We start from the raw sequence: 26,131 nt of genomic DNA, 5'->3' as shown, positions 1-26,131 counted from the left end.
CAAAAGGAAAGATGTTTATCAGTAACCATATATTGCTTACAAATTTGATTCCTGTACATTTATCACTTTGTCAAGATTCAATTTGCCCTGAAATACCACAGAAACTGAATAGCAGTTATTCCTAATATTTTGCCTACAGAGGAGGGAAAGTTTCAGTATATGATAAATACACACACATGTCCTGATAACATCGCAAAACATTTCTCAGCCGAATAAATGCTTTTCAATGCGTAGTCACTGTTTTATAAAGACCTTTTCTTCCAGTGGGTCAATCACATTAAGTGACTAATGAAACAAAGGATGCATGCCACCTACTACATAAAGAAATGTGGAGTTAAAGAAATGATGGGATCTGAAATAGTATTTGGCAGCATTTTTTTTAAACTTGGGAGATTAGCCAGATGAACTGCGGTGTTTTTTCTTCAGTCCTGCATTTTTCTGTACACCACGGATATCAATTGGAAAAGCTCAAACTACTCCCATTAAATCAAACCAAATAAAATGTACATCTTATCATCTACTACAGCAACTATAAAATTGTTTTGCTAGACATTCCTCAAACAGTGAAATATTTCATTTAAAAATGAGAATAAAATGTTTGTACTAACTCCTTCACTATGGGAGAGAGATTCGCCAGGTTCTTCTTCCTCCCACTCGTCATCACTATCCACTTCATAATCCAATAATTGCTAGGGACAAATTAAAATTTAAACATTAGGTTAGTAGGGTGGAAAAAAAGTTCAACCTCAATTTTGGAATTACCAGCAAATAGTTACACAATTAAGAAAACAATTTACTTCCTGCACTCTACCATAAAGTATGATGTTAAGGAGGAAAACACATTATTTTCACTAATGTAAAGCAGAAGATGATCAGTGTACCTAGCAACAGTTACCAGGACTTTAGTAATATCCATTCTACAAACTAGTTACAAAGAGGACCGTTTTATTTAAGTGTTACTGTAAATTATTTTTTCCTAGATATTACAAATTCTCCAGCAATTTTGCCACTAAATTAGGGGGAGGAACTTGCTGTTCAAACTGCCTCCCCTATTCAATATCAGCAAAACACTCATTTTATTTCCATTCGTAGAAAGCTCAATTTTATTAATAGGACACAGACACAACTCATGTCTCCTCCTCTGTTAGGAAAAGAGCGATGATATACTTACCCTAGCCCAGGAGACCATACTACTGGCTAGAAAATCTTCCAACAAGTGGTGCATTTACCCATTGAGCCTTTCTTCCTAATTTTAGTTGTTCTTAGATCCCAAAGCTGATAAGAGCACAGCCAGGTGACAATTTCAATATCTTGCTCTTAAACCCACTACAAGGAGAATCAAAGAAATGGTCTAGTTTACTATGCCCTAATTTTTTGGTTCAAAGTATAAAAATTGCCTTCTTCAGCCTGTAGAAAAGCATGATAGTTTGTGATCAATACAATAAGTCACTTTGCCAGTAAATGTTGTTTTAGACCCTCATCTGGAAGGGAGTTTACGGACATAAATTCCCCATTGCTATAACCTTTAGCCTATTCCCACAATAATTATCCATTTAATGAACTTAACTACTCCATTGGCTTATTGTCACATTTTATACTGAAAGATTGGTGATTTACGGAGAAATCCCAGATTTATCTTAGTCAGAGCTCTTTCCCCAATAATCTCCGCACCAAATTCCTTACCTCATCTTTAGTGAAAGGATTCCGAGGGTTCACCTTCACACTCTTCTTCTGCCAGGTCCCCCAGTAGGCAGGACGGTGATTTTCACAAAACTGCAACAGCTTCATCCTGCAAAGTTTTTTCCGATCAACGATTCCACTATTCAAATTAGTGTCTATCACAATCACATCACTACTAGAGAAAAAAAGGGTAAAATTAGCTTTTATTTGGAAGTGAACATAGCTTATCTGCAATCAGACTGGACAGTTCATAACTTGTAGTTATTCACGACTCCCAAAAATCCTGTGCATACACAACTAAATCAACAATCATCTAACTCCACCTTACTGTCAAAACAGTACACTGCAGCTATGATCCACTCCCAGCACCACACCCCCCAAAAGCCAGGAAAGAGTTTCAATAAGCAAACTGATAAGTTTTCAAATCAGAGACCAATTCCACAAAACACACTGGTTTCCACACCTCCATTGCAGACATTCACTTTGCACCCAGAAAACAAGAATGAACAGCAATGAGATTACAAACGTTGAGTAATTCGTGACATTTATCTCCACTTCAATATTAGGTAACGAAAAGCATGATGAAGGGTCTGTAACAAACCAATTCCTATATTAAAGTCTCATGCAATTAAAATTAATTTGAATATCTTACAGCTTAAGTTATTTTACTCAGGCAGTTTTTGGGCAAAGCTGTCAAGATAAAGAAAATTGAAGTTTAGAACGTATTTTAGGGCAAGGCATCTGAAGAGCTCTTTGAGGAAGTGAGATATGTTGCATACAGGGAAAACATGCTTCTGCCAAGGTAGTGAAGATTAAAGGGAAACAAATTGGATTGAAACTGGTTAGAAGGAAATAGAGCATTCTGTTTGGCATAAAAGAATTACAAGGTTAGAAGTAGTGGTGTCCACATTTGCAGATATTAAAATAGAGGCATGGTAAATAATACTAAGTACAGGATAGTCGTAGAGAGATACTGGAAAGGTGCAGAAATGAACAGGAGTGGCAGGTGAAATTCAATGTCATCAAGTATGCGTAATAATCAAATTGGGGTTTAAAATGATAAATTCAATAGGGTAGGGAAGGAAGAGAAACTATTTCCTCTAGTGGGGCAATTCAAAACAAGAGGACATAATCTTAAAATTTAGAACAAAATCAGAAAACACTTTCCCTCTGCAATATTTCAAATCTAGAACTCATTTCCCAAATGATGCTTGACCAATTAAAATTTAAGATGAAAATCAATAATTTTTGGCTATTATTTTGCAAGGGTGTTAAGCAATAGGGAGCAAAGGTGGGTTAACTGAGTTGAGGTAAAGCTCAGCCATGATCTTTCTGAATGGCAGAGTGTGGTCAAGGGGTTCAATGTTCTACTCCTGTTTCCATACGACATTTTAATAAAAAATATACTTTGAATGGGGCAAGGTTGGGGAATAGAATGAGGGTTTTCAGTGTTCAGGTTCAGAAGGCATTAAAAATAGGTGGCTGAGGCCATTAAAGAAGGTGGGTTAAGGCAGTCAGCAACGGGAAGAGAAGACCATTACAATTTTAATCTACTTGTCTTCATCCTCCTCCTCACCAATTTGTAAGAAAGTCAATAGAAATTCTGAAAAACACGGAGCTTCAGCTTTACCTGCATGAACTATCTTCTGTGATGCTTATTCTGGGACTTGTAGGACCCGATGTTCTTGGCTTCTGGTTGTGCAACTCTTTAATGTAATTAGAGTTAAAACTCTGACTTTCCAGCAGCTCATCCAACTGCTCAAGAACGTCTTGATCTAAGCAAATTCGGCTTGTTGGAGCAAGGACCATGTGTTCTTTGATTTCAAAAGGAGCAAACTTCCCGCAGGATCCAGCTAGAGTCTGAAGAACAGATGAACTTTGGGTAAGAGATGTAGCATGCACGCACATAAACATTGGTAAATTTTCAACTGTATGCTATTTTAGTTGGCACATTCGATGATTTGCTCACCAAATACAGCAAAAATATCAAAATTACAGTTAAAGTCTAAATCAATGGATGGGGAGAGAAATGAAAGCCCCAAGTAAAAAGGAAACAATTGAATGGCTTAGATCAAAAATGGCAAAATAAGCACAGACAAGGAATTCTGGGCTACATACACAGGGCAAAGATTAGGTGAGAAATGTACCAGTCAAGCAAGGAGGAAATATGAAAAAATATCCCAAAGATTAAACTCTGTAGGTGGGATGAAGTCCATTTGTAGACTACACTGGGTGAAATTTGAGGCGCAGCTTCCAACCAATATCCAAAGTCAAAAGTGAGTAGGCCCAGAAGCTGTAGGAGAAGCAGCTGCAATACTGGTGGAGACTGTCCAGTTGATGGAGAGCAAAAGAAAAGGCATAGTTTGTAAACAAAGATCCTGGAGGTTAACCTGTGCTTTCAAAGTTATGGACTGGTCAATGGATCAGAGATCAAAACAGTACAGACAATGGGGTTAAAACTCAGGATTGAGAGCAGCAAAGACGTGGAGGCAGAGGAATTGGATAGCCCAAGGAACAACTGCAGGGCAAGAAACACAATAAGCTGCGTGGCAGCGGTAGCCTTAGCAGCTTCTCCAACCCAGCCCAACAAAGAGTTGTGTGAAGTGGCTGCAGACTTTCCTCTGCTACACAAGAAGCAACATGGAAATCATTCAGCAGCATCCAGTGTAGGATAAAAGATTACAGTGGCAGACTGGAGCCTGTACAGTGGAGCAGCAGAAAATGATCCTGCACAAGCCAGTCAGTCATTTAGGTAATGGAATAGCAGTCCAGCATAAAATACAACCTCTGTAGTAATGTCTAGCAAAGTGGAGGTTATGAATTCCAACAGCCTCTGGGAGCCATTTAAGTTAAAAAGCAACCAGATGAAAGCATAAAATAAATTCAGTCTCACTCTGAATTATGCATATTGCTCCATTTTAAAAATGGATTTCATAATACTTCAATACAGACTCAGACATTTTGTCCAACTGACATATGCCAATGTTTTAAGCTTCAAAAGGAGCCTTTTTCTTAATTCATTCATGGGATGTGGGCATCGCTGACATTTACTGTCGGCATTTATTGCCCATCCTAGTTGCCCTTGCCCTTAAGGTGGTGGTGAGCTGCCTTGTTGAACCACTGCAGTCCTTCCAATGCTTCCTCTAAACTGCAATGGTGCACTGCAATCCAGGACATGCTACACAAAGCAACAAACTGGCTGTGCACAAAGGAAAACAAGAGGGAACATTGTCTCCCACTCTTCCTCCTCTAACCACATCAACGTATCCTTCTATTTCTTTCACCCTCACGTGTTTATCTAGCTTACCTTTAATACGCCCATGCTATTATCTTAAGTACTTGAATTCCACATTCTAACTACAATGTGAAAATAAGTTTCTCCTGAGTTGCCTATTGGATTTATTAATGACCGTCTTTTGTTTATGACTCCTAGTTCTGGTCTCAGCTGCATGTGGAAATCTCTCCACAGCTTATCAAATCCTTTCATAATCTTAAAGACTACCATCATGCCTCGTGCATTAAAATAAGCAGTTACAGTAGATAAAAACATCAGGAAAAGTGGTACTCAGTTGCGGGAAAATCCCTGGCTCATCGCTGGGCTGGTTAAATTTAGGCAGACAGGCATCAGTGAAGGCACTCTGAAAAGGCCTCAACAATACAGGTCATTGAAATCTTAAACCTCAAGTAATAAAAGTAAGTGCTTTTACAACCAGGCACATTTCAATTTTCTGTTGACTGATATTTTGTGATTCAGCTTGAATGCCAAGCATGGATTGCAGGTAATTAAAACGGCTAGGGATCGCTTGCAGGCTGGAGACAACCCTTTGCATTTGATAAAAGCAAAAATACTGCGGATGCTAGAAACCTGAAATAAAAACAGAAAATGCTGGAGAAACTCAGCAGGTCTGACCGCATCTGGGAAGAGAGAAACGTTAATGAAACGTCAACATTGAGTGCGTGACTCTTCTCTCTCCCCAGATGCTGTCAGACCTGCTGAGTTTTTCCAGCTTTTTCTGTTTAATGAGCCTATGCATAGTCATGGAGTTTTAACCATTTTGTAAAAATTGGTTACAGTAAGCACATTTGACTCTTCCATGTAGGAAAACTTCCAATTTAATCAATAATTAATTGTAGTGTTTGCACCTCTATCACTTTTTTGGAAAATCCGTTTCATATGTTGCTCAGTTAGTCTGAAAAACCTCTTATTATCTGTTGTAGTTAGCTTTTAGTAGTTTCCACTGGCATTCAGTTTTCTCATAATTCAAGTGACATTCCACGCACGCACGCACACACGCACACACGCACACACGCACGCGCACGCACGCACACGCACACGCACACACACGACTTCAAGGCTGAAAAGTCCAAGTTTATTATTCAAAGAGGCCTTTATAAAAGAGGCCAACTTTTTGGTGGTACTGCCGCTACCACTTAAATACTTCCCTTGTTCCCTGTTGACCAGAATCAATACTTAAATATACTCTGTGTTGTTTCAGCACCTTAGGGTTTAAGGCTGCAGGGAAGACAATAGATGGTGCTTATCTTCTGTTAACTATAATCTTGCTCAGGCTTGTCAAATTTTATTCGGGCATCCTCCACTTCCAAAATTAGAGTGCAGTGGCAAGGCAAGCTTCCCCACAGGAGGATAACAACCTTGTGCATCTTCCCACAACTCGATAAAGAGCAATGTAACCAGAAGAATGGAAGCACTCTTAAAGCCCTCTCTTGGCAGTCTTCCAACCAGTGAGATGATGTTTCGGCACTGTGATGGTCAACTGTGTTAAGCATCACCAGGTGTGGCCCAGGAGCCTCACTTGGCATGGCAGTCTCTACTGCATTTTCTGCAAAGACAAAAGGCTGAGAAAACGCAGGATTCACTGGCCTTAAATTTTCTCTAGACTCTCTTCTCAGCCAGCTGAGCTTTCCACTTCTGCTTGCCCCTTCCTATGCCTCTCCAGACAGTCTCCAGAGGTCATGGCTGTCAGCAACTGTCTCCCACTTCTCAGCAATGTCCGCCATCATTTCCCACAATGCTCAGTAGGGAGATGCCTCAACAGATGTTGCAATTGCCACACTTGCCCTTGCTCTTGTACAGGGTCACAATCTTTGCATCAGACATATCCTGAGGCCCTCCTGCAGAGGCAGATTAGTTTGTGCAGATGCTGGAGGAGTGCTAGTTTCCTGTGCTTGATAAGTTCAGGCAGTACAGCATCAGCACCTGGAGATTCACGCATGACATGAGGGCCAATAGATTTACTAAGCTCCTCCAGAGAGTTCAATATCCAGCTCAAAGCTCACTCATTACAACACATTTCATCCGAAGCAGTTCCCAATTCCTATCATAATGACAGAGTTATATAGAGTGCAGTTGAGATACTATAGCATAGGGAAAACTTGGGGGTGTATAGATAGCATTATGTATCAAGTACCTGCTTATTCAGTCAGGATAGGAAAATAAGGACAAAATAAAATCAAGCCGGTGGTCAGTATTTTACTCATGATTATATCATGTTTTAACAATGTAATGGCCACAACAGCAAGAAAGATATTAAAGAGATATTGGTGAAAGTACCTTACATAGGACAGGATTTAATTTAGTTTGCACTGGTGAGGCTTTAAGATGCAAGCATTTTCAAGTTTGCAAAAAGAATCCTTACCTTAGGGGCTTGTGGAGCTTTTGGTTTTTGGAAGAATCTGGTTATTTCTGAAATCTCTTTCACTTTTTCTGCCTTCAAACGCTGTAATCACATTTAACATGGCATACCTCAATAACAGACAATATAGCTATCCTCCAAGAGGTAACATTAGAGCACACAGTAAAAACTGCCACATGAAAATAAATTTAACATAATTTGTAAATGGGGCATAAACTTCAATGATCAAGTATTTCTCGTGCACATCTGAGTGGTTAATTATTGCAGCATATGTAGAAGCAAATAGCAAGGGATTATCTATGCTCACCAAGATTATCCTGTGATAGTTTTTACAGAAGAGAATGAGGCCCAATGGCACTAGTTGAGCCAGATATGACAAATAACTAAACCAGTTGTGTGCCTGACATACTCAAGCATGTGCTCCTTGGACTTGAACAAAGAAAGATGGGGCTTGTACTGGGGGAACAGCGAATGATGAGAGAATATAAACCTTTGATGAGAGTTAAGACAAAGATGTAGATGAGGGAGTTATCGGAACTAAAATCAACAGCTGTTATCAGGGAAGACTAAAGGATTACAAAACCGAAAGATAATTTGTCTTTACTTTTTCTTCTTCTTTCAACCGTTTCTCTTCTTCCTTCTTTTTCTTCTCTTCCAATTTGGCCCTTTTACAAAAACGAGAGAAATTATATGTTTAGTGCACCTTTTCATCCAGGTAAATAATGCTCAATTAATACTAAAAACATAGAAATGCATGCTGTACAAAATAAATTGTGATTAGTAAAAGTAAAATATCGCAGATGCTGGAAATCTGAAAACAGGAAATGCTGGAAATACTCAGCTAGTCTGGCAGCATCTGGAGAGAGAAACAGAGTTAACGTTGAGTCGAATATGACTCTTCTTCAGAACTGGTATTATAAATAGTGGTTAGTATTAGCCCAGCTCAGCTGATAACACTCACTTTGGAAGTCTGAAGATCGCAGGTTCAAGTCCCATATGAACAAGCACATAATCGAAGCTGACGCTTCAGTGCAGCAACTGAGGAAGTAGTCAGGGGTGCCATTTTTTTTTTAAAAAAAGACAATTTTAAATCAAATCACCATAGGAGGACATAAAACAATCCAATAGCACTATTTAGAGAAGCTCAGAGCTCTCCTTTCTCCCTCGCCAACATTCCTCCACAAATCAACACTACTAAAAACAGATGTTTGTAGGACTTTACTATATGCAAGCTAGTGTTTGCCAACATATGAAGGCAATAGTTTTTCAAAATATTGGCTAGGCACCATTTTAGGTTCTCCTAAAGGCATAAGGTGTTCCATAAATACAGCTTGCTCCCCTTGATATGCAGACATGCTGTGTACTCACATGAACACTGCAATAAACTCATGTGTATGAAATCAGCACGCTAGTCAACCCAACTAAGAATTTACACAAGACCAGTCTGCTAATTAGGCCATACTAAATTACACTAAGTACCTGCCTGTAGAATCACACCAGAGTATCTAAAATTTGGGGCACTGTTGTAAACAGGGATACTTTAAGAGCTCAGAAACAAAAAATTAAAACACAATTGTATTTCACTAAAGTAAATAGTCTAAGTGGGAGACAATTACGATACTACATCTTAATCCTCAACAAAACCAAAAATTTTACAAGTCCGAATTATAGCAATACCTTGTACATGAAGCAAGCCAAAACTGAAATAAGAGCATTCTACAATTATCCAAACTCTCCAAAGCAAGCAGATATAGTGGGAGTTACTCACTCCAATGCATCTTGTTTCTCCTTCCGTTTTTCCTCCTTTAATCTCAGCCTCTCTGCTTTCTCCTTTTCTTCTTTCTCTTTTTTCTCCTTCCTCTCCTTGTCTTTTTGTTCTTTTTCCTCATCCTTTTTTCTCTTAGCCTCTTCCTTTGCACGTTCTTTGGCAAGTCTGGCCTCTTCTCTTGCACGTTCCCGCTCTTCCTTTTCTAATTTTAGCTTTTGTCTTTTCTCTTCACGTTCCTATGACACAACAAAACCATAAAGCATTGATAAATACATTTAAAGCTAGTAACAGAATGTTGCAAGTACTTACTATAGGTCAAGTCTTTGCAATCCTATATCCAAATAAAGGGAAAGCGAAAGACATCGTACCTTTAAGAGTTTAATTTAACATGGACCACATGGTTTATTCTCTGCACATAGGAGTATATCCTGGAAATATACTCGTTTTGAAAGAAGATAATAGCAGAGATCCAAGTCACGCAAAGAAGGAACACAACGTTTATGCTCCACGTGAGCTCTCTCCAAATCTATCATTGTAACCCTTTATTCCTTTCTCTTAGAAGCTTGTCCAGCTTCCCCTTAAATGTATCTTGAGTATTCGCCTCACCCACTCCGATGTATTGAAATCCACATTCCCACCACTTTGGGTAAAGAAGTTTATAAATTCCCTATTTGATTTCTTGGTGACTATTTAATATTGATGGCCCCACAAATAGAAACATTTTCCTTGTATTCACTCCACCAAAACATTTCATAATCTTAAATACTTCTGTTAGGCATTCCTCTTTCAGCAAGAGAAGAGACCCAGCCTATTCACCCTTTGATATATACACAAAGCATTTTTGGTGTCATTCAATATTCATCCCTATTTGAGAGACCAGTGACCACCGACAGTCAGCAAAGAAAACTCCTATTTATTCAACCTCCAGCTGAACTTTGCTGAAGTGGTAAAGATTGAGTGGGGGCAGGGAGGTGGGGGTAGTGGGAAAAGAGAGAGAAGATAAAGCCTAGCATTAAAATTCCAGGACAACGAGGAGCATTGTGCCTAAAATGGCATCAATTAGTACAAGAAGCTTGATCAAGATAACAGGTAAAATTAAAAAAGTCCACCGCAGATTTGCTCAAGCTGCAGTCATAGGATAAGCAGAATCTACCTCTATATTGCCTGGTCAGTCATATCAAGAACATCCAACAACCAGACAAGGAGAGCTTACAAGATGCTTCACCAAATAATCAGTGGGCTACATTAGAAGATGGCCTGGACACCTATTAACAACTTAACAATTGTGCAAACATCATCCTTTCACAAGGAAGCAAATGTAAATCAGTCTTGAGGGTTACCCAACCCTAGCAATACAATGCTGCCAAAGTAAACCTTATTTTGTTGTCACAGGCAAAAATCAAACTACTTTTCTTTTTAAGTCATAAACTGGAAGGCAAATTGGTCAGATTCCAAGTAGGCATTTTGATTTGAACAAAAACTATTCATGTTTCACTTTTCCTTTAAATGCAACTATTGAATACTCCAACCAAATAACATACAGTATTTGGTGTCCTTAAGACACTCAATGTCACACCTCAAAAATTTATATGTTATGTTTGCAGCAATTGAATTATTTCCTTCCAATTCTTTAAAAGTAGATACCACTGAGATACCTACAGCCAAAGAAAAACTCAGGTTAACAGCCTCATTAATAGAATGCAATTCTGGCTCTTGATCTATGGCAACAGGTCTTCTATATGGAGTCAGTGTTCAAATGTGCTAAATTAGATACTATTGAGTCAATGGGATTATTACTCGTTCTGGATTCTGGAAACAATGAAGAGGGAGAGGAAGAGACATTGAAGTCCAGCATTAAAATTTGGGAACAACTTGAAGCATGGTGGTACAAACACATTTGTTAGTTTAAGATGCCTGATATTGTGAAATTGCAGACAATCTATGAGGAGAAAAGGAAAACATAGCAGGAAGCCACTTGAAAAAGATGTGATCTGGGTCAGAATTGGGGGAAGTTAGTGATTCTGCAGCTCTGGTCTGATTTGGGCTCACAAATGATTAGTTAATTTCCTGACAGTGTTTAGTAAATATATTGGAATACCTGTTGCTGCTTGAGTCTCTTGCCTTGCAACTTCGGTGTCCATGTAACCTGCAAATACAATGGCTCTTTTTAAATACAGTATAGAAATACAACTTCCATACCCAATATTACACAGAAAAAGCTAATGGCACAAATCCAACTGTCATGTTTGAAAGCTCCTCACTGCATGTACTCCATCCTTTAAAAAAAATGCTGCACAGCAGCAGCATTTGAAATAAAAAAGTATTGCATTTATATAGCACCTTTCACCACTACGAGACATCTTAAAAGTGCTTTACAGCCAATGAAGTATCTTTGAAGTGTAGTCATGTATCTATAACTGTAGGAAACATGGCAGCCAATTTGCATACTAAGCTCCTGCAAACAACAATATGATAATGACCAGATTCTCTGTTTTTAAGTAATATTGATTGAGGGATGAATATGGAGTGGGACTTTAACCCACATCCTGATTTAGAGGTGAGAGCGCCAGCAACTGAACCACATCCGGCACCTTAAATGCTCCAGTTTATGGGAATATTACAAAATATTATAAAATTGCACCATCCAACATAAGATGGACAGTTATTTTTTTCCTCTTTCCTTTTTCGATTTAACAAATCCCGGTCCTAACTTTAAAATCTTGAACGCTTTAAACATGCACAAAATAATGTGTCCCACGAATGAGCTACAAACCTTACGTAGTTAAAGCAGGGTTTTTGAAGTGAATCTCATCAATATGAGGCTACATTCAAAGTCAGATCCAAGAGGATGGTATACACTAACCTCGTCTGCCATAGTTTAAGATTTCACATAAACTTGGATGAAATGCAAGATAATTGAAAGCTTCAATATCCATTTTATACCAGTTGACAGCATATAAAAATTTAAAAAGACCATGATGGCAAAACAGGTCACAGCAAAGTTCTTTCAATTTAGAAACTTACAGGAATGTGAAAAAGAAAATCACTGACGACCATCAGCCGCTTTATTAAAAAAAGTAGCCATAAAGATGTCAGAACTAATTACTAAACTTCATATCATCCAGGAAAAGAAAAGTGCTGAGTTTTCATTAAACTTATGCTGAATAGAAGCAGTGGTTGATTGCTATTCTAACCATTGCCCAATTTCCATAGGAGTACCAGCATAGATTTACGCTAAAATTTCTCCAAGCACACAGCTTTAAACACAGAAACTTACTTGCGGATGCACTGGGTTTTTTAAAAAAACTGAAAGCACACAAAGTTAAGAGTTTGTTTCTCTTGCAGGAACTCTAGCTTTGGTTACATTACTTCAGATTCCTAACTGACATTTTACTAGGAAATTCAATGTAGCACAGAACCTAAAGCAGCAGCATCAAAACAAGTAAATAGACAACTGCAGCTGGCTTCATTAAATAGATTCAAAATCTAGTCAATTTTGCAATAATCAGCTAAATATCAAACTTCATTGAAGAAACAAAACATTCTGAAAATGCATAGGTGAGAGCATCTGAAAGCATAATGGGCTGTTCTCGAATTGAGAATCTTTCACAACTTTGATAGTTATGACCAAGGGTCTCAAACATAGCATTAACTCTTTCAGTTCAACTTGCAACCTTCAACATTTTGCTTTATTATTGGTTTGCTAAGATGGCTCAACTGACACAGCATGGTATTAAATTTGGCAGTATACTTCCATTAAAAATAAATGAAGTTATTTGACACAGCACCCTTCAAAATTTCTACACTTGCATTTCACTAGAGAACCATATTTTTTGCTTTCATACGACCCAGATGAAGTAAATAAAAATTTAGGTTTGCCAAAGTCAAATCATTCACAAGGCACTCAAATAGGGACTCTCAGTTGAAATACCTTTGGTGATTGAAAAAGTCTGGGTTTCTGGAAATTGATGAATATGACTCCAATACTCGAGTAGTTTCAAAACTTGAACGCTAGCTTATTATATTATTTCGACCTAGATTATGCATGCCCAAGAGATGTCAGAAGCCTTTGATAGGGGAGATACACATGCAATGCCCTTTAAAAATTTCAGCTATACTCAAGCACTAGTAAAGAATTAAAAAAACCAAGAAGCAAACTTTTGCATTCCCCACAACATTAACCTTGATATGAATTGGTACCCAGTTAAGCTAGATTGAACTAATATCTTATGTTGGCCCAGGGTCAGAGTACTGGAATCGAAGTTACATTAAATCTTATTTGCTAGCATGGGAGAGCCTTGGATGTCAATCAATTTGGGCTGGATTAAAATCCCAATTTAAAAAAATAGAACTCATACTGCCTTACATCACCCAATTCCTTAACTCTGTGCAGAATACATAAAAGCTTACATAAACAGGCGCTGCCGTTACAAAACACTAAGATACCAAGAATCATGATTAGGGACATGGGATTTAGTCATATAATGCCCCTTTCCCAGAACTGTCCAGGATAAGGCTATGCAAAATTACCTTTGAAGGAAACACTTGTATATGATTTCAATAGAGTGAGTTTGCATACTTCTGGGATCTAGATTCAATTTCAGCTAAATCCTATTACCAACAATTGTGGGAAGTGCACAAAACTAGGTATGACCTGATAAATCAGAACAGGTGGCATGAAAAAGAATTTTTTCCCTGGAGAGAAGAGTGTGTGTGAATGGATGAAATCTTTAAAAGTGCATCAGGCCAATACTACACCCAAAATACAAGGGTTAGCTGTTGACACTTTCAGAAAAACACCAGAGATATCCTTTATCCCAACAAATAAAACACAATACAAGTAAAATTTAAATATCACTGACAGAAAGCAGTGCAAATATCAGGTTTTAAAATAATTTAAGAGCGTTGTACCACTGTAGATAAAATATCCAATACAGCTTGTGCAGGTTTTAAAAAAAACTCATACAGGGAGCAAGTCTATCCAAGTGTCCTAATGACACCACAATACCTTTTCAAAGGCTGATAAAACTTTTCCTTTTCTAGTATAATCAATGCCAACAAGATACACAAATGCAGTTAAATGCTGCAATGGAAAATGCCTCAAAGCTTAGTCTGCACCACAGCTTTGGAGTCTGAAACAGAAGATTCATGAGAGAAAAAGGCATGATGCTTAGGCGTGTGTATAAGGGCCCATTGGCCCCTGCCAAGCCCCAAACTTTTCCAGGTCCCCAACTAGATGAAATTAAAGTTTAACTTTTCTACCCACACCCACAATTCAATGGTTCCATTGTTATAGTAAACAGTTGCATGTTAATTATTAACTGGAGGTTGAAAACCAATGGGACAACTTTTAGGTTCCAGTTACTTAAATGGATGCTTTAGAATTCAATCCTTCCCTTGAAATCAAAGTATAGGATACCAGCCTCAAGCGTCACTCCATCTATCAACTTCAGTAAATAGCAGTAGTCCAGCTTACATGGGTGGCATCACACCCAGGCCTGATCCTGTCCTCATCCAACATGCAAATTTTTAGCAAAAACAACTATCCATTCTCTAAAACAAAAACAAAAACAGAATTACCTGGAAAAACTCAGCAGGTCTGGCAGCATTGGCGGAGAAGAAAAGACTTGACGTTTCGAGTACTCATGACGCTTCCACAGAACTGAACGAATATTCGCTCAGTTCTGTGGAAGGGTCATGAGGACTTGAAACGTCAACTCTTTTCTTCTCCGCCGATGCTGCCAGACCTGTTGAGTTTTTCCAGGTAATTCTGTTTTTGTTTTGGATTTCCAGCATCCGCAGTTTTTTGTTCTTATCCCTTCTCTAACCTGGAGGGCCACGGTCAACTTTACAATTCTAACTGATCTCTCTTTGAGAATGGAACGATCAGTTAATACAGGACAAATTCTGAGTGCATCTTCTGTGTACTGTTAGGGTGAGGACAATCTGTGCTATAATACAAATTGAGAAATCGCAGGTTCACTTGCCGTGATATTACGTCTATTAAAATTAATAAGTGAAAACGTTAAGTTGAGTGAGCCCATGATTTTCTGACATGCTACATGTAAGAGAGCAAGCATTGTGCAAGGAGCACAATTGCATAAAAACTGTCTTTGGACATACTTAACTTTCAGATGGAACTAATTTAATGGGGAGAGAAAAAAACCGTTAGCTCCCAGTGATGAGGGAGGACAGCATATTGGGCAAAAGGCAGAGGTTTGTTTATCACCCTCAGCCATGCTACTATGAAGAGATGTACACATAAGAACAAAGATGGTAATACTACAGGCCAGCCATGTATATCTCACAATTGGCTCAAGTAATATTAACAAACCAAGGAACAGCCTAGCCACAGCTGGCACATGGCCTGGGAATAAGAAATTCATGCAGCAAGATCCAAAAATCCAAGGTTTATTCGTGAGAAGTACTACTATAGATAAATGGATAACACAGGTTTTGAGAAAAGGGCGGCACTGTTCATGATCTTAGCAGTACCTACTGCACCGTCTAGACAGAATTTCACTAATAATTTTTAAACTGGAGAAGAGCAGGATCCAGGTTATAACAATTTAGCTGCAGGAAACTGAATAGGCCCCAGTTAAACAGCAGCACTAAAGCCAGAAGGTGAGAACTGCTGCAAAGTTTAACAAAGTACATTAGGGATATGGTATTTAGCAAACCAAATGTTTTCAAGAGTAATTATTTTAATAAGTGTTGCAACATTTTGGAATGAACAATGCAGTGAGACAGAAAAATTTATTGAAAACAAGTTGAATTTAGCAATGGCTGTGACGTACTCTTCAAGGAATATTAGTGCGACTTTTCTCCCTAGTCCAGATTCAGTTCAACATTTACATTCAATACAATCTTATATGATTTGAAAAAGCGTCTAGTAAAACATCATGGCTATGTTCTTACTTAAAAGTAGATCCATTTTCAATTAATACTGCTTTTGTCAAGATTTCAGTTTCTAGCGTTTCTTGTCCACCTTTTCTTAGTTATGTTTCCATTTTAGTTATTGCCTCTGAGATCAGTGTCCCTTCATTCTTCTTTGTCTAGCCTTTTTCAAGTCTTAAATTTCAGCATCATTTCTTTTGCACATTCACAATAGATTCACATTGCAGATACAGCCCAGTAGACTAGCTAAAGATTTGGAAATAGGTTATTTTCTAACCAAATGGTTCCTTCTCAGTGACACAAAGAGTCATAAGTTAATTATGTGGAAAGTGTCCAGAATTCTCATTTTAATGTGTAGATATTGAAGATTTTAAGAATGGAATTTCAGATAGAAAGTTTGTTCAGCTAGAAACAGAGCCATAACATTGCTCATTTTTACAGTAGTCAAAAATAAATAGTGAAAGCCAGAAATAAAATACTAATAATGCACAGCAAGTTAATTAGCATGTGGGCAAAGATAAAGTCTGTTATGCCAGTTCTGCCATCAGGGGAGCACTAAACTAACTATACGACTCTGAGCAACACTGCTATCAGTCTTTTCACAGCTCCTACGGTTTGGTTCATTTGTGAAGCTGGACTGGGATGAGAATAAAACAAAAAATAGTATGGCTAGGGAAGTCAGCAGCCACATGCACCCTCATTGCAAAATCTGGCAACAATTTTGTTAACCAACAGATCATCTGCTTTTGTCACAGGTGACTAGATCCACTTATGTAGCTGTGGTGCAGAGTGGGCAGGTGGGCTACTAAGAGGGCTTAAAGACCAACTCACGCAAATATGGTTCACAAATGTGCACACAGTACCCCTCTCTTTCTCCTTCTTGCCCCTTCCCATGGAAGGAGAGAATTCCAGGCAACTGCATCTCTTTCCAGTAACATTGCTGCCTCAAATCTGTCAATGGTAATAGAAACAAAAAAAAGCTCAAAAACAAATAGTAAAGAAAATGGATAAGCAGGGAAAAAAGTAGCAATAGACAAGCAAAACGGAAGGGAAAAGTTTATTGCCACAAAATAATACTTTTCATAACTTGCATTCCTTTCTTGTTTGACATTTCAAGATGATAATTCATGATTACCTAAAACTCTAATAAATTATAGTCCAAGTCTTGGATTTTACTGTTTAGTATTCCCAGAAATGAACTCATAGGGGAGGAAAAGCTGGGCAACATTGAACATTACCTGGCCATCTGCAGATGCAACAATGGCCACTAACTTAAGAGAAGCAACAAATTGACAAGTGTTGACTGATACTTTCTTACACTGCACTTAAAACTAGTCAGTTGCAAAGACATTTAGGGTTGGTTTAGAAAAAAAAACCGTAGGGAAGTCATTAGGCTGCTTTAACAAAGAAAGGGAGGGACTGGAGAACACTAGTAATCCTATATTTTAAAGTAGGAAGTGCTATACGAAGTTCTTTTTAAAAAAACATTTGATGACTGCAAACTGGCTTTCTTATACATGACGGACAGGTACCTAATAGTGAAGGTGCCCCCAGGTAGCAGTAATCACATGATTGAATTTTACATTCAGTTTGAGGGATGTAAATGCATTGGAAACAGTTCAGAGAAGGTTTACTAGCTTAAATACCTGGAATGGGTGGGCTGCCTCATGAGGAAAGGCTGGACAGGCTAGGTTCGTATCCGCCGGAGTTTAGAAGAGCAAGAGGTAGCTTGATTGAAACAAATAAGATCCTGAGGGGACTTGAAAGGGTGGCTGTGGAAAAGGTGTTTTGTCTTGTGGAAGAATCTAGAACTAGGGTCACCAATTCAAGACAGATGAGGAAAAAACTTTCTCTCAGAGGGTTGAGAGTTTGGAATTCTCTTCCTCAAAAGGTGGTCGAGGCAGAGTCTGAATATCTTTAAAGGCAGAGATAGGTACATTCTTAATAAGCAAGGTGGTGAGAGATTATCCGGGGTAGGCAAGAATGTGAAGCTGAGGTTAAAATTCGATTAACCATGATCTTATTGAATGGCAGAGCAGGCTCGAATGGTTTATGGGTGTCTAATTAATGCAAATTCTCACTACCTAACAAAAACTATGTTTCTACATTACCAAATACTCATCGCAATGCTGACTCTTTTTATTTGGTGTTTCCAAGTGAGGATTAGGATGAGAACACAAAATAAATATCTCAATTTTCTGATATAAGAGGAAGTTTGGCAAACAGTTACAGATGTAGAGTCATGTGGAACAGAACATTTTAGGAAAAAGATGAAATGAAGCACATTTCTTTATAAAATAAGTGCAGAAAAGACAAACGGAATACAGCTGAGGAAACAGTGCAGATTTGGAGTTTGGCAAGTGGGGGAGTTTAAAGTGTTAATTTTGTTCTTAAATTTTGCTCTTAAAATCTAATTTAGTTTGTAAATAGCAGTAACTGGAAAGCACTATGCAAGCAGGCTAAATTCCTTCTTTCTTACAGTTTAAACAGGGTAACTCTTTCGAGTACAAACACGTTTCCATCTGTTTCAGATGAAGTTACATTGTTTCATAGTTTGCCATTGTGAGATTTGAACTCTTGATCTTAGGGTTACAAGCCCAGTACCATAACCACTTGGCTATTTAGGCCAAGCTAGTTTAAACAGGGTAAACTCACTTTCAGCTCTGGGAGCTAAGTAGCTAATTAGCTAACTGGTTGAATCTGGTTACTGAAGCCCCAGTTCAGTTTAGCATACATTCAGAGAGGGGAGAAGGCATTAGTTTCCTTTTTCTATCTTTCTCAGCCTGGTGGAATTGGTTCTTGCTCTTCTACGGTGAAAGGAGTTAGCTGTTTGCCAAGTATCTGTTAGGTAAGTTCTATTCTACCCCTAAGTGTACAATTTGATGGTAAAGTTAATAAAATATATAAAAAAGCAATATAAAAGTGAATAATATAATTAAGTAATTATTTAAAACAGATTAAGGATGGCAGGACGGGTGATGTGTCAAGGCTACCGCATGTGGGGGCTCCTGGATAACATCGGGATCCAGGGCAAACATGTCTGTAGTGAGTCTTTGCCACTTGAGTAACTTCAACTGGAGGCTGAGCTGCATACTCTGCGACGCATTAGGGAAGGGGAAAGTTATCTGGATGCTTTATACCAGGAGGCAGTCACAACACTTAGGATTGGGTCTTCTGATTTGGTCAGGGACAGGAGGGTGTGACTGTGGGTGAGGCAGGTAAGGGGACCAAGAAGGCAGGAGTGCAGCAATGCGAGCCTCTGCAATTGTTCAACAGATTTGCAGTTCTCTCAGCTTGTTTGGATGAGAGCGGAGACTGCAGAGTGGATGAGCAAACTGACCATGGCACCGTGGTACAGGAAGCCATCCTAGTGGGAGGACTATAAAGGAATGTAGTGGTAGTAGGAGACAGTACAGTGAGAGGGATTGACACTGATCTCTGCAACAAAGAGCAAGAGTCCAAGCCACAGTGTTGCCTGCCCAGTACCAAGGTTTGGGGAATCTGCTCAGGGCTGGAGAGGAACTTGCAGTGAGAGGGGTAAGGATCCAGTTGTCATGGTTCATGTAGGTACCAGCGACATATGTAGAACTAGAAAAGCGGTTCTGTGTAGAGACTGAGGAGCTAGACACCACTGAAAAGCAGAACCTCAAAAATTATAATCTCTGGATTATAACCTGAGCCACATGCAAATTGGCATAGGATACATAAAATTAGAGAGATGAATACATGGTGTGGGAGAAACGGGTTCTAGTTTGTGGGGCACTGGCACTAGTACTGAGGAAAGTGGGGGCTGTACCTTTGGGACAGTCTACACCTGAACTGGGCTGGGACCGGTGTTCTAGCAAACCACATAACTAGGCAAGGAGAGAAATTATTAAGCTAAATATGGGGGCAAGGGATCAAATGTGGAATGATGTGGTACAAAGAGTGGAACCAATGTAAGAGAGGAAAATAGCAATTTGGGAATTGAGGTTCAAGAGAATGGGAAGCACAGACAGAATAAAAGTCTAAGAATGCGCAAAGGATCAAGACTGGATGTCACAAAGATAATGAAGATTAAAGGCTCTGTATCTTAATGCGAGTAGCATTCGTAACAAGATAAACAAATTTATAGCACACAAAAAGTAAAAAGAATATGATTTGATAGCCATTGCAGTGACCAAGCTGATTCAGGATTGGGTCCTGAATATTGAGGATTAAAGACATTCAAGAAGAATAGGAAGCAAGGTAAAGGTGGAGGGGTAGCACTGTTGATCAAGAGTGGCATTTCTGCAATAGGTAGAGATGACCTTGGTTCAGGAGATCAGGATGTACAATCATTTTGGGTGATGAGGAAAAGTCAGGGAAAATGTCACTAGTGGGAGTGGTCTATAGCAGTGACAGACATTTAAGGGTGTATTTCAGAAGAAGTATATTCCTCCTATAAAGAAAAAATCTAATGGGAGGATCCACCATCAATGGTTAACTAAAGTCAAGGAAAGCATCAAACTCAAGGAAAAAGTATATAACTGCTCAAAGATGAATGGTAATTCAGCTGGTTGGTCAGGTTATAAAGAACAGCAGTTAATCAGGAGAAAGAAATTAGAGTATGAGAGGAAGCTAGCTAGAAATGTAAAAACAGATAGCAAGAATTTCTACAAGTATTTAAATAGAGAGAGTAGATAAAGTGAGTGTTGGTCCTTTAGAGTGAGAATGGAGAGTTAATAATAGATGAGGAATAGTGGATGAAATGAACAAATATTTTGCTTCAGTTTTCACTATAGAGGATGCAAAAAACATTCCAGTAATAGCTGTAAATCAGGTGGTGATGGGAGAGAGGAACTTGGTGAAGTTAGAATCACTAAGGAAGTGGTGCTGAGCAAACGGATGGAGTTGCAGGCTGACAAGTCTCCAGGTCCTTTTGAAATTTATCCTGGGGCCTAAAGAGATGGCTAATGAGGTGGATGAATTGGTGCTAATTTTCCAAAATTCCCTAGATTCTGGAAAGGAGCAAATATAACCCCTCTATTCAAGAATGGAGGTAGAAAACAGGAAACTATAGGCCAGTTAGCTTGACAACTGTCACAGGGAAGGTGTTAGAATTAATCATTAGGGAGGTTATAGCTGGACACTGAGAAAAACCCAAGGTAATAGGAGAGTCAGCATGGTTTTATGAAAGGGAAATCATGTTTAACCAATTTATTAGAGTTCTTTGAAGGAGTAACATGTAGCATACATACAGGAGAACTTGTAGACATACTGTACTTGGATTTCCAGAGCACATTTGATAAGGTGCCACATCAAAAGGTTATTGCAGAAAATAAATGCTCAGTGTAGGGGGTTACATATTAGCCTGGATAGGAGATTGGCTGGCTGGCAGAAAACAAAGCATGCAAGTGGGTCTTCATTCAATTTGCAGGATGCAACTAGTGGAGTCTCACAGGGGTCTGTGCTGGGGCCTCAACTTTTTACAATTTACATCAATGACTTAGATGAGGAGAGCAAAGATAGCTAGATTTGTAGATGACACAAAGATAAGTGGGAAAGTATGTTGTGAGGACAACAAAGAGTTTGCAGGATGAAGATAGATTGAGGGAGTGGACAAAGATCTGGCAGATGGAGTTTTAATGTGGGAAAATGTGAAGCTGTTCACTTTGGCAGGAAGAATAAAAAAAAAGCAGAGCATTACTTAAAACAGAGAACGAATGCAGAATTCCAAGGTGCAGAGGGATCTAAGTGTTCTCATGCACAAGTCCCAAAAAGTTAGTATGCAGGTAAAGCGTGTAATTAAGAAAGCTAATAAAGGAATACTATCCTTTACTACAAGAGGAGGGATATTATGCTTTAGTTACACTGATTATATTGGTGAGACTGTATCTCAAATACAGTGTGCAGTTTTGGTCTCCTTATTTAAGGAAGGATGTAAATGCATTGGAGGTGGTTCAGGGGAGGTTTATTAGATCAATGCCTGGAATTTATGATGAGGAAAGGTTGGACAGGCTAGGCTTGTTTCCACTAGAGTTAAGAGTGAGGGGTGACGACTGAAGCATACAAGATCCTGAATGGTCTTGACAAGGTGGACATGGAAAGGATGTTTCCTCTTGAGTCTAGAACTAGAGGGCACTGTTTTAAAATTAGGGGTCACCCTTATACGACAGAGATGAGGAGAATTTTTTCTCTGTGCGACTTTGGAACTCTGCCTCAGAAGGCAGTGGAAGGGCTGGGGGGGGGGGGGTCACTGAATATTTTTAAAGCAAAGGTAGATTGATTCCTTTGCCTAACGACAAGAATCTAAAGGTTACTGGGGCTAGATGGGAACGCAGAACTCAAAACACAAACAGATGAGCATGATCTTATTGCATGGCAGAGCAGGTTCAAGGGGCAGAATGGCCAACTTCTGCTCCTATTCATATGTTCACAGTAAAGATAAAATAGGAGTCAGTTTCATATGTAGGTTGAGATGCAATTCTGAACACTCCATTAGAGGAACATCAGAGTCCTGGAATGGGTACAATGAAGATTCACTCAAAAAAAATGCTATAATTGAAGAGATACGTGACAAAAAGTAGGCTTTTTTCCACAGAAGGTTAAGGGGTGTGGGAAAAGAATCTTTGAGAAAGATTAAGTGCAAGTAGTAGATGGTTTCCTCTAGTTGTTGTAGATTGATGATGACCATTTGAAGAATGAAATCACAAGGATGTTTCTCCCCCCACACCCATCCAGGTGGTTATTAGATCAATAATCTCCTTATGAAATCTTTTCAAGTGACAATTATCTGAAACTATTTAATTAAAAAAGGGAACTGGACTAATATTTGTAAAGAAGCTGAAATAAAACAATTAAATATTGCTATGAAATTTTAAAAGATGGATACAGTAGAAGAGATGACAAAGGAGGAAAGGAGAGCTAGCAATAGTGAAGACAACATTTTGTCTTTGAGGAATACGAACTCCGAGTTTGAGAACTATTTAAAACAGAATCCCTAAGGTGCCTTACTGGAAAAGTTTTGAGAGCCAAGCAGCTGGGAAGAAACCTAACCTAATTTCTCAAATTCAAACAATGCATTAAAGTCATACTTGTAAGCAATAGAAATATCTAGAGACTCAGTAAAAAAAATGTTTATGGTAAAGAGTGGGTCCTTGCAGTCTGATAGTGACCCCACCCTTGTGGGTTAACCTAGGTTCCTGTTTTAGAAGCCGTCCAACCTGCTGTGCATTTAGAGCATCTTGCTTTCTCTCACTTACACGAGAAGGAGCACTACTGTGCCCAGTACAAGCCAGGCACAACTTTCGGTCTAACTTTCATGAACACAATCCTTCTATCTCCAGAGGCAATACAATCAAAAGCATTATATACACGTGAGGTTCAGCAATTCACATTACACAAAATATTTTGCAGATTTCTATAACAAATAATGCAAGAGAATTGAAAATTCCATGCTGCTTAGAAAAGATATTTAAACATATTTGTAGCCAACAACAACAGAATAATCAAGTGGCAACCTTGCCTACCTTAATTAGAGGACAACCCAAAGCAGAACAATTGTCAGATTAATTTGGATTGTGTCAGGAAAATCAAAATACATTTGCAGTTAAGTTAATAGGCTATTACTGCACAACTCTCTTGTTTATAAAATGCTCTCTTCACACCATTAAGCAGCATTTTATCTTTGTTAAACAGCTCAAAATGATTTTTCCAAGCATGCTTAATTGTACTCCTAGATATTTAACTGTTCGAGTGGATGCGATACAAGTTCCCATTAACGTATCAGAGACACTAACGTTTCTTTTTCCCCACCCCCAAATTTCAAAATGTACAAAAATAATTTTATATCAACCTTGTTTCCAGGTGTTGAGAATGCAGATCTGGGACTTCGCTCATCCGTTGGAGACCTTGCTTCTGGTGAACTATCAGTAGCTGAAATAGAACTTGATAAGGAACTGATGGGTGACTCGTTGCTTTCATTTGTAAATGACCCAGTTCCTTCCACTTGCACTATACCCTTCTCTAAACTCCCAGTCCAGCATGACTTGTCAGCCATTATATCTTTTAACACCACTACTGGCACTCTGCCTTTGAACACACTGTTCACAATAGGGCTATCGCCTTCAATTTCTTGTCCTTGATTTGCTTTACTTTCCCTGCTACTCTGCCCAGGTGCTGAACTTTCAGAATTTACCTCTTGGCTTACACTAGGCTTCAGGCTATCCAACCAGTTATATTTTCTTTCAGAACCACCATTTTTGTTTCCTTTTGTTTTCTTACTCAGGTCTTTAGCAGAAGCCAACATTTTTACATCTGTGGTGCCTACGCTGTCCAAGACTTCATTGCTAGAATCGCACGTTAAGTCAATTGTGGAATGGAGTTCATTACTGTGCATCTTAACCGTAGGATTATTCTTCTGAATGGAATGCAAGAAATCATCAAGAGGTCCTTTCCCATTAACAAGTTTGGAGGGAGCCAGATGCCCATCTACTGTTTCAGAACTTTCAGCTTGGCCATCCAAGTTTATTTTGCAATCATTTTCAACATCTTCAACAGATGCAATCATTGTGACTGCAGTTAGTTGTGCCGGTGCACTGGTAGAAATTTTTGTCCGCTTAGTATCAGTAGCCTCTTCATTTTCTGGCTTTGGTACAGGGTTGAGACGTTTGAAAGGCAATCGTGCTGCAATATAAGCATAAACAAAGTTCCTTTGTTAAGTAGATTTCAAAACAAGCAGTTCACAACATATTAAACAAAAATAAACCAGGACTGCTTTTTCCAATTTCCTCCCCCACCTCCAATCCAGGGGTTAATCACTCATGCTCAACTGCAGACCTCATGGCTACCAGCAGCAGTCCAGAAATTCAAAAAACTGCTTCATTAGCTAACCTGAGCAGTACTGTGGCAGACTACTGGCCACAAGGCCATCACATGGTCAGTTAATTTGTTTTTAAATGACAGGGACAATAATGCTGGTTTGGACACCAAAAAAAACACCCTGCACTTTGCTTGCTTAACTATTTTAAAGATTGCACTAAGAGGACAGCATTTTCAAAAAAATACAGTTGACCTTGGTATTGTACTGGAGTGTCATTGAATATTATATCCTGGGGTTGGCTGTTTCTAATTGATATCAAACCAAATCATTATAAATCAAGGATCCAATCTTGAATGGATAAATGCCATATCGTATGATGCATCCCAAAGGAAGCCAATAAGACAGACAGCTGAACAGCTAAGCAAGCTAAATAGAGCAGCTTAAAACAAATGGAATGTAGTGATAAGAAATGTAATGCCAAAAACTCAGTTTCCTGGAGTCTCAAGTACAATTCATATACTGCATAATGAAGAGATTGAAGTTTGCAGTTCCTGTAGTTTGCGGCATATGCCAACTTTGAAGCCTCAAAATCCTTCCAAAAATGATGATCAACTTATATGTGAATACAAAATGTGAACTGATGTTGGTGGTAGGTGGTCGCCATTTGGAAGTGTGGAAAAAAGAAGTGGTATTTCAAATTAAGTCAATGCGAGATGTTTTATTGAATGAATTAATACGGCAAAGATACCTATAACCACAATCAAAACATTTTTAAAACTGTCAAATTAATTGTCTTTGCACCTGACATCCAGAGTAACTTTGGCTATGGCATCATCATAAGGATCCCACTCTGGATCAGATTTGGTGCTCTTGGTTTCAATCATCTGTCCACAACAAATCATCTCTCTCCATCCAATGAAATGGATTTTTCACATTTTTTGAACAGTCTGACGAGTTTGTGCATTAATAATATCCCACGGTTTGATGACTAAAGCACACAAAACATCAAGCATATTTCCACTTTCTGTGAAGGTTCCCCCCTGCCCACCCCCCCCCCCCCAATCAAATCAATCAGTCACCCACCTTCTGCGTACATGATCCTTGAATGGCTTATAGAGGTACACATCCAAAGGTTGAAAAATATACATCAGACCCCAGGTATAGGTGTTATTTCTTCACAGGGACAACTTGATCTCATTGGCCACATGGGAATTTAACATTCCCACCCGAATAAACTGCATCATGTAGGCTACTGGAACATCTATTCCACAAGTTACCGATCCACAACTTCACTCCATCCTCATCTATCCAACCGTTGTCATGGACATGCACAAAATCTCCTGCAGGGCG

The 26,131-nt window shown here is 38.8% G+C and overlaps 1 protein-coding gene across 3 annotated transcripts in view; it reads right to left on the bottom strand.

Moving 5' to 3' along the window:
* The window catches only part of chaf1a (chromatin assembly factor 1, subunit A (p150)), a 43,870-nt gene that overhangs the window by 10,604 nt on the left and 7,135 nt on the right, over window positions 1–26,131 (bottom strand). For 2 of the 3 annotated variants that reach the window (XM_041203892.1, XM_041203894.1), the window contains exons 3-10: window positions 23,816–24,645; window positions 11,201–11,248; window positions 9,103–9,338; window positions 7,939–7,999; window positions 7,338–7,418; window positions 3,311–3,540; window positions 1,684–1,855; window positions 609–689 (exon numbers count right to left, since the gene is read on the bottom strand). In XM_041203892.1, coding sequence (XP_041059826.1) covers window positions 609–689; window positions 1,684–1,855; window positions 3,311–3,540; window positions 7,338–7,418; window positions 7,939–7,999; window positions 9,103–9,338; window positions 11,201–11,248; window positions 23,816–24,645 — 1,739 coding nt within the window. The remainder of the gene's footprint in view (window positions 1–608; window positions 690–1,683; window positions 1,856–3,310; window positions 3,541–7,337; window positions 7,419–7,938; window positions 8,000–9,102; window positions 9,339–11,200; window positions 11,249–23,815; window positions 24,646–26,131) is intronic. The other variant, XM_041203893.1, reaches the window with a different exon arrangement.

This window comes from Carcharodon carcharias, chromosome 14 (assembly GCF_017639515.1).
Source record: "Carcharodon carcharias isolate sCarCar2 chromosome 14, sCarCar2.pri, whole genome shotgun sequence".
Classification (NCBI taxonomy): domain Eukaryota; kingdom Metazoa; phylum Chordata; class Chondrichthyes; order Lamniformes; family Lamnidae; genus Carcharodon; species Carcharodon carcharias.
The sequence above is the reverse complement of the archived record's forward strand: the minus strand, read 5'-3'. Positions and strand labels throughout refer to the sequence as shown.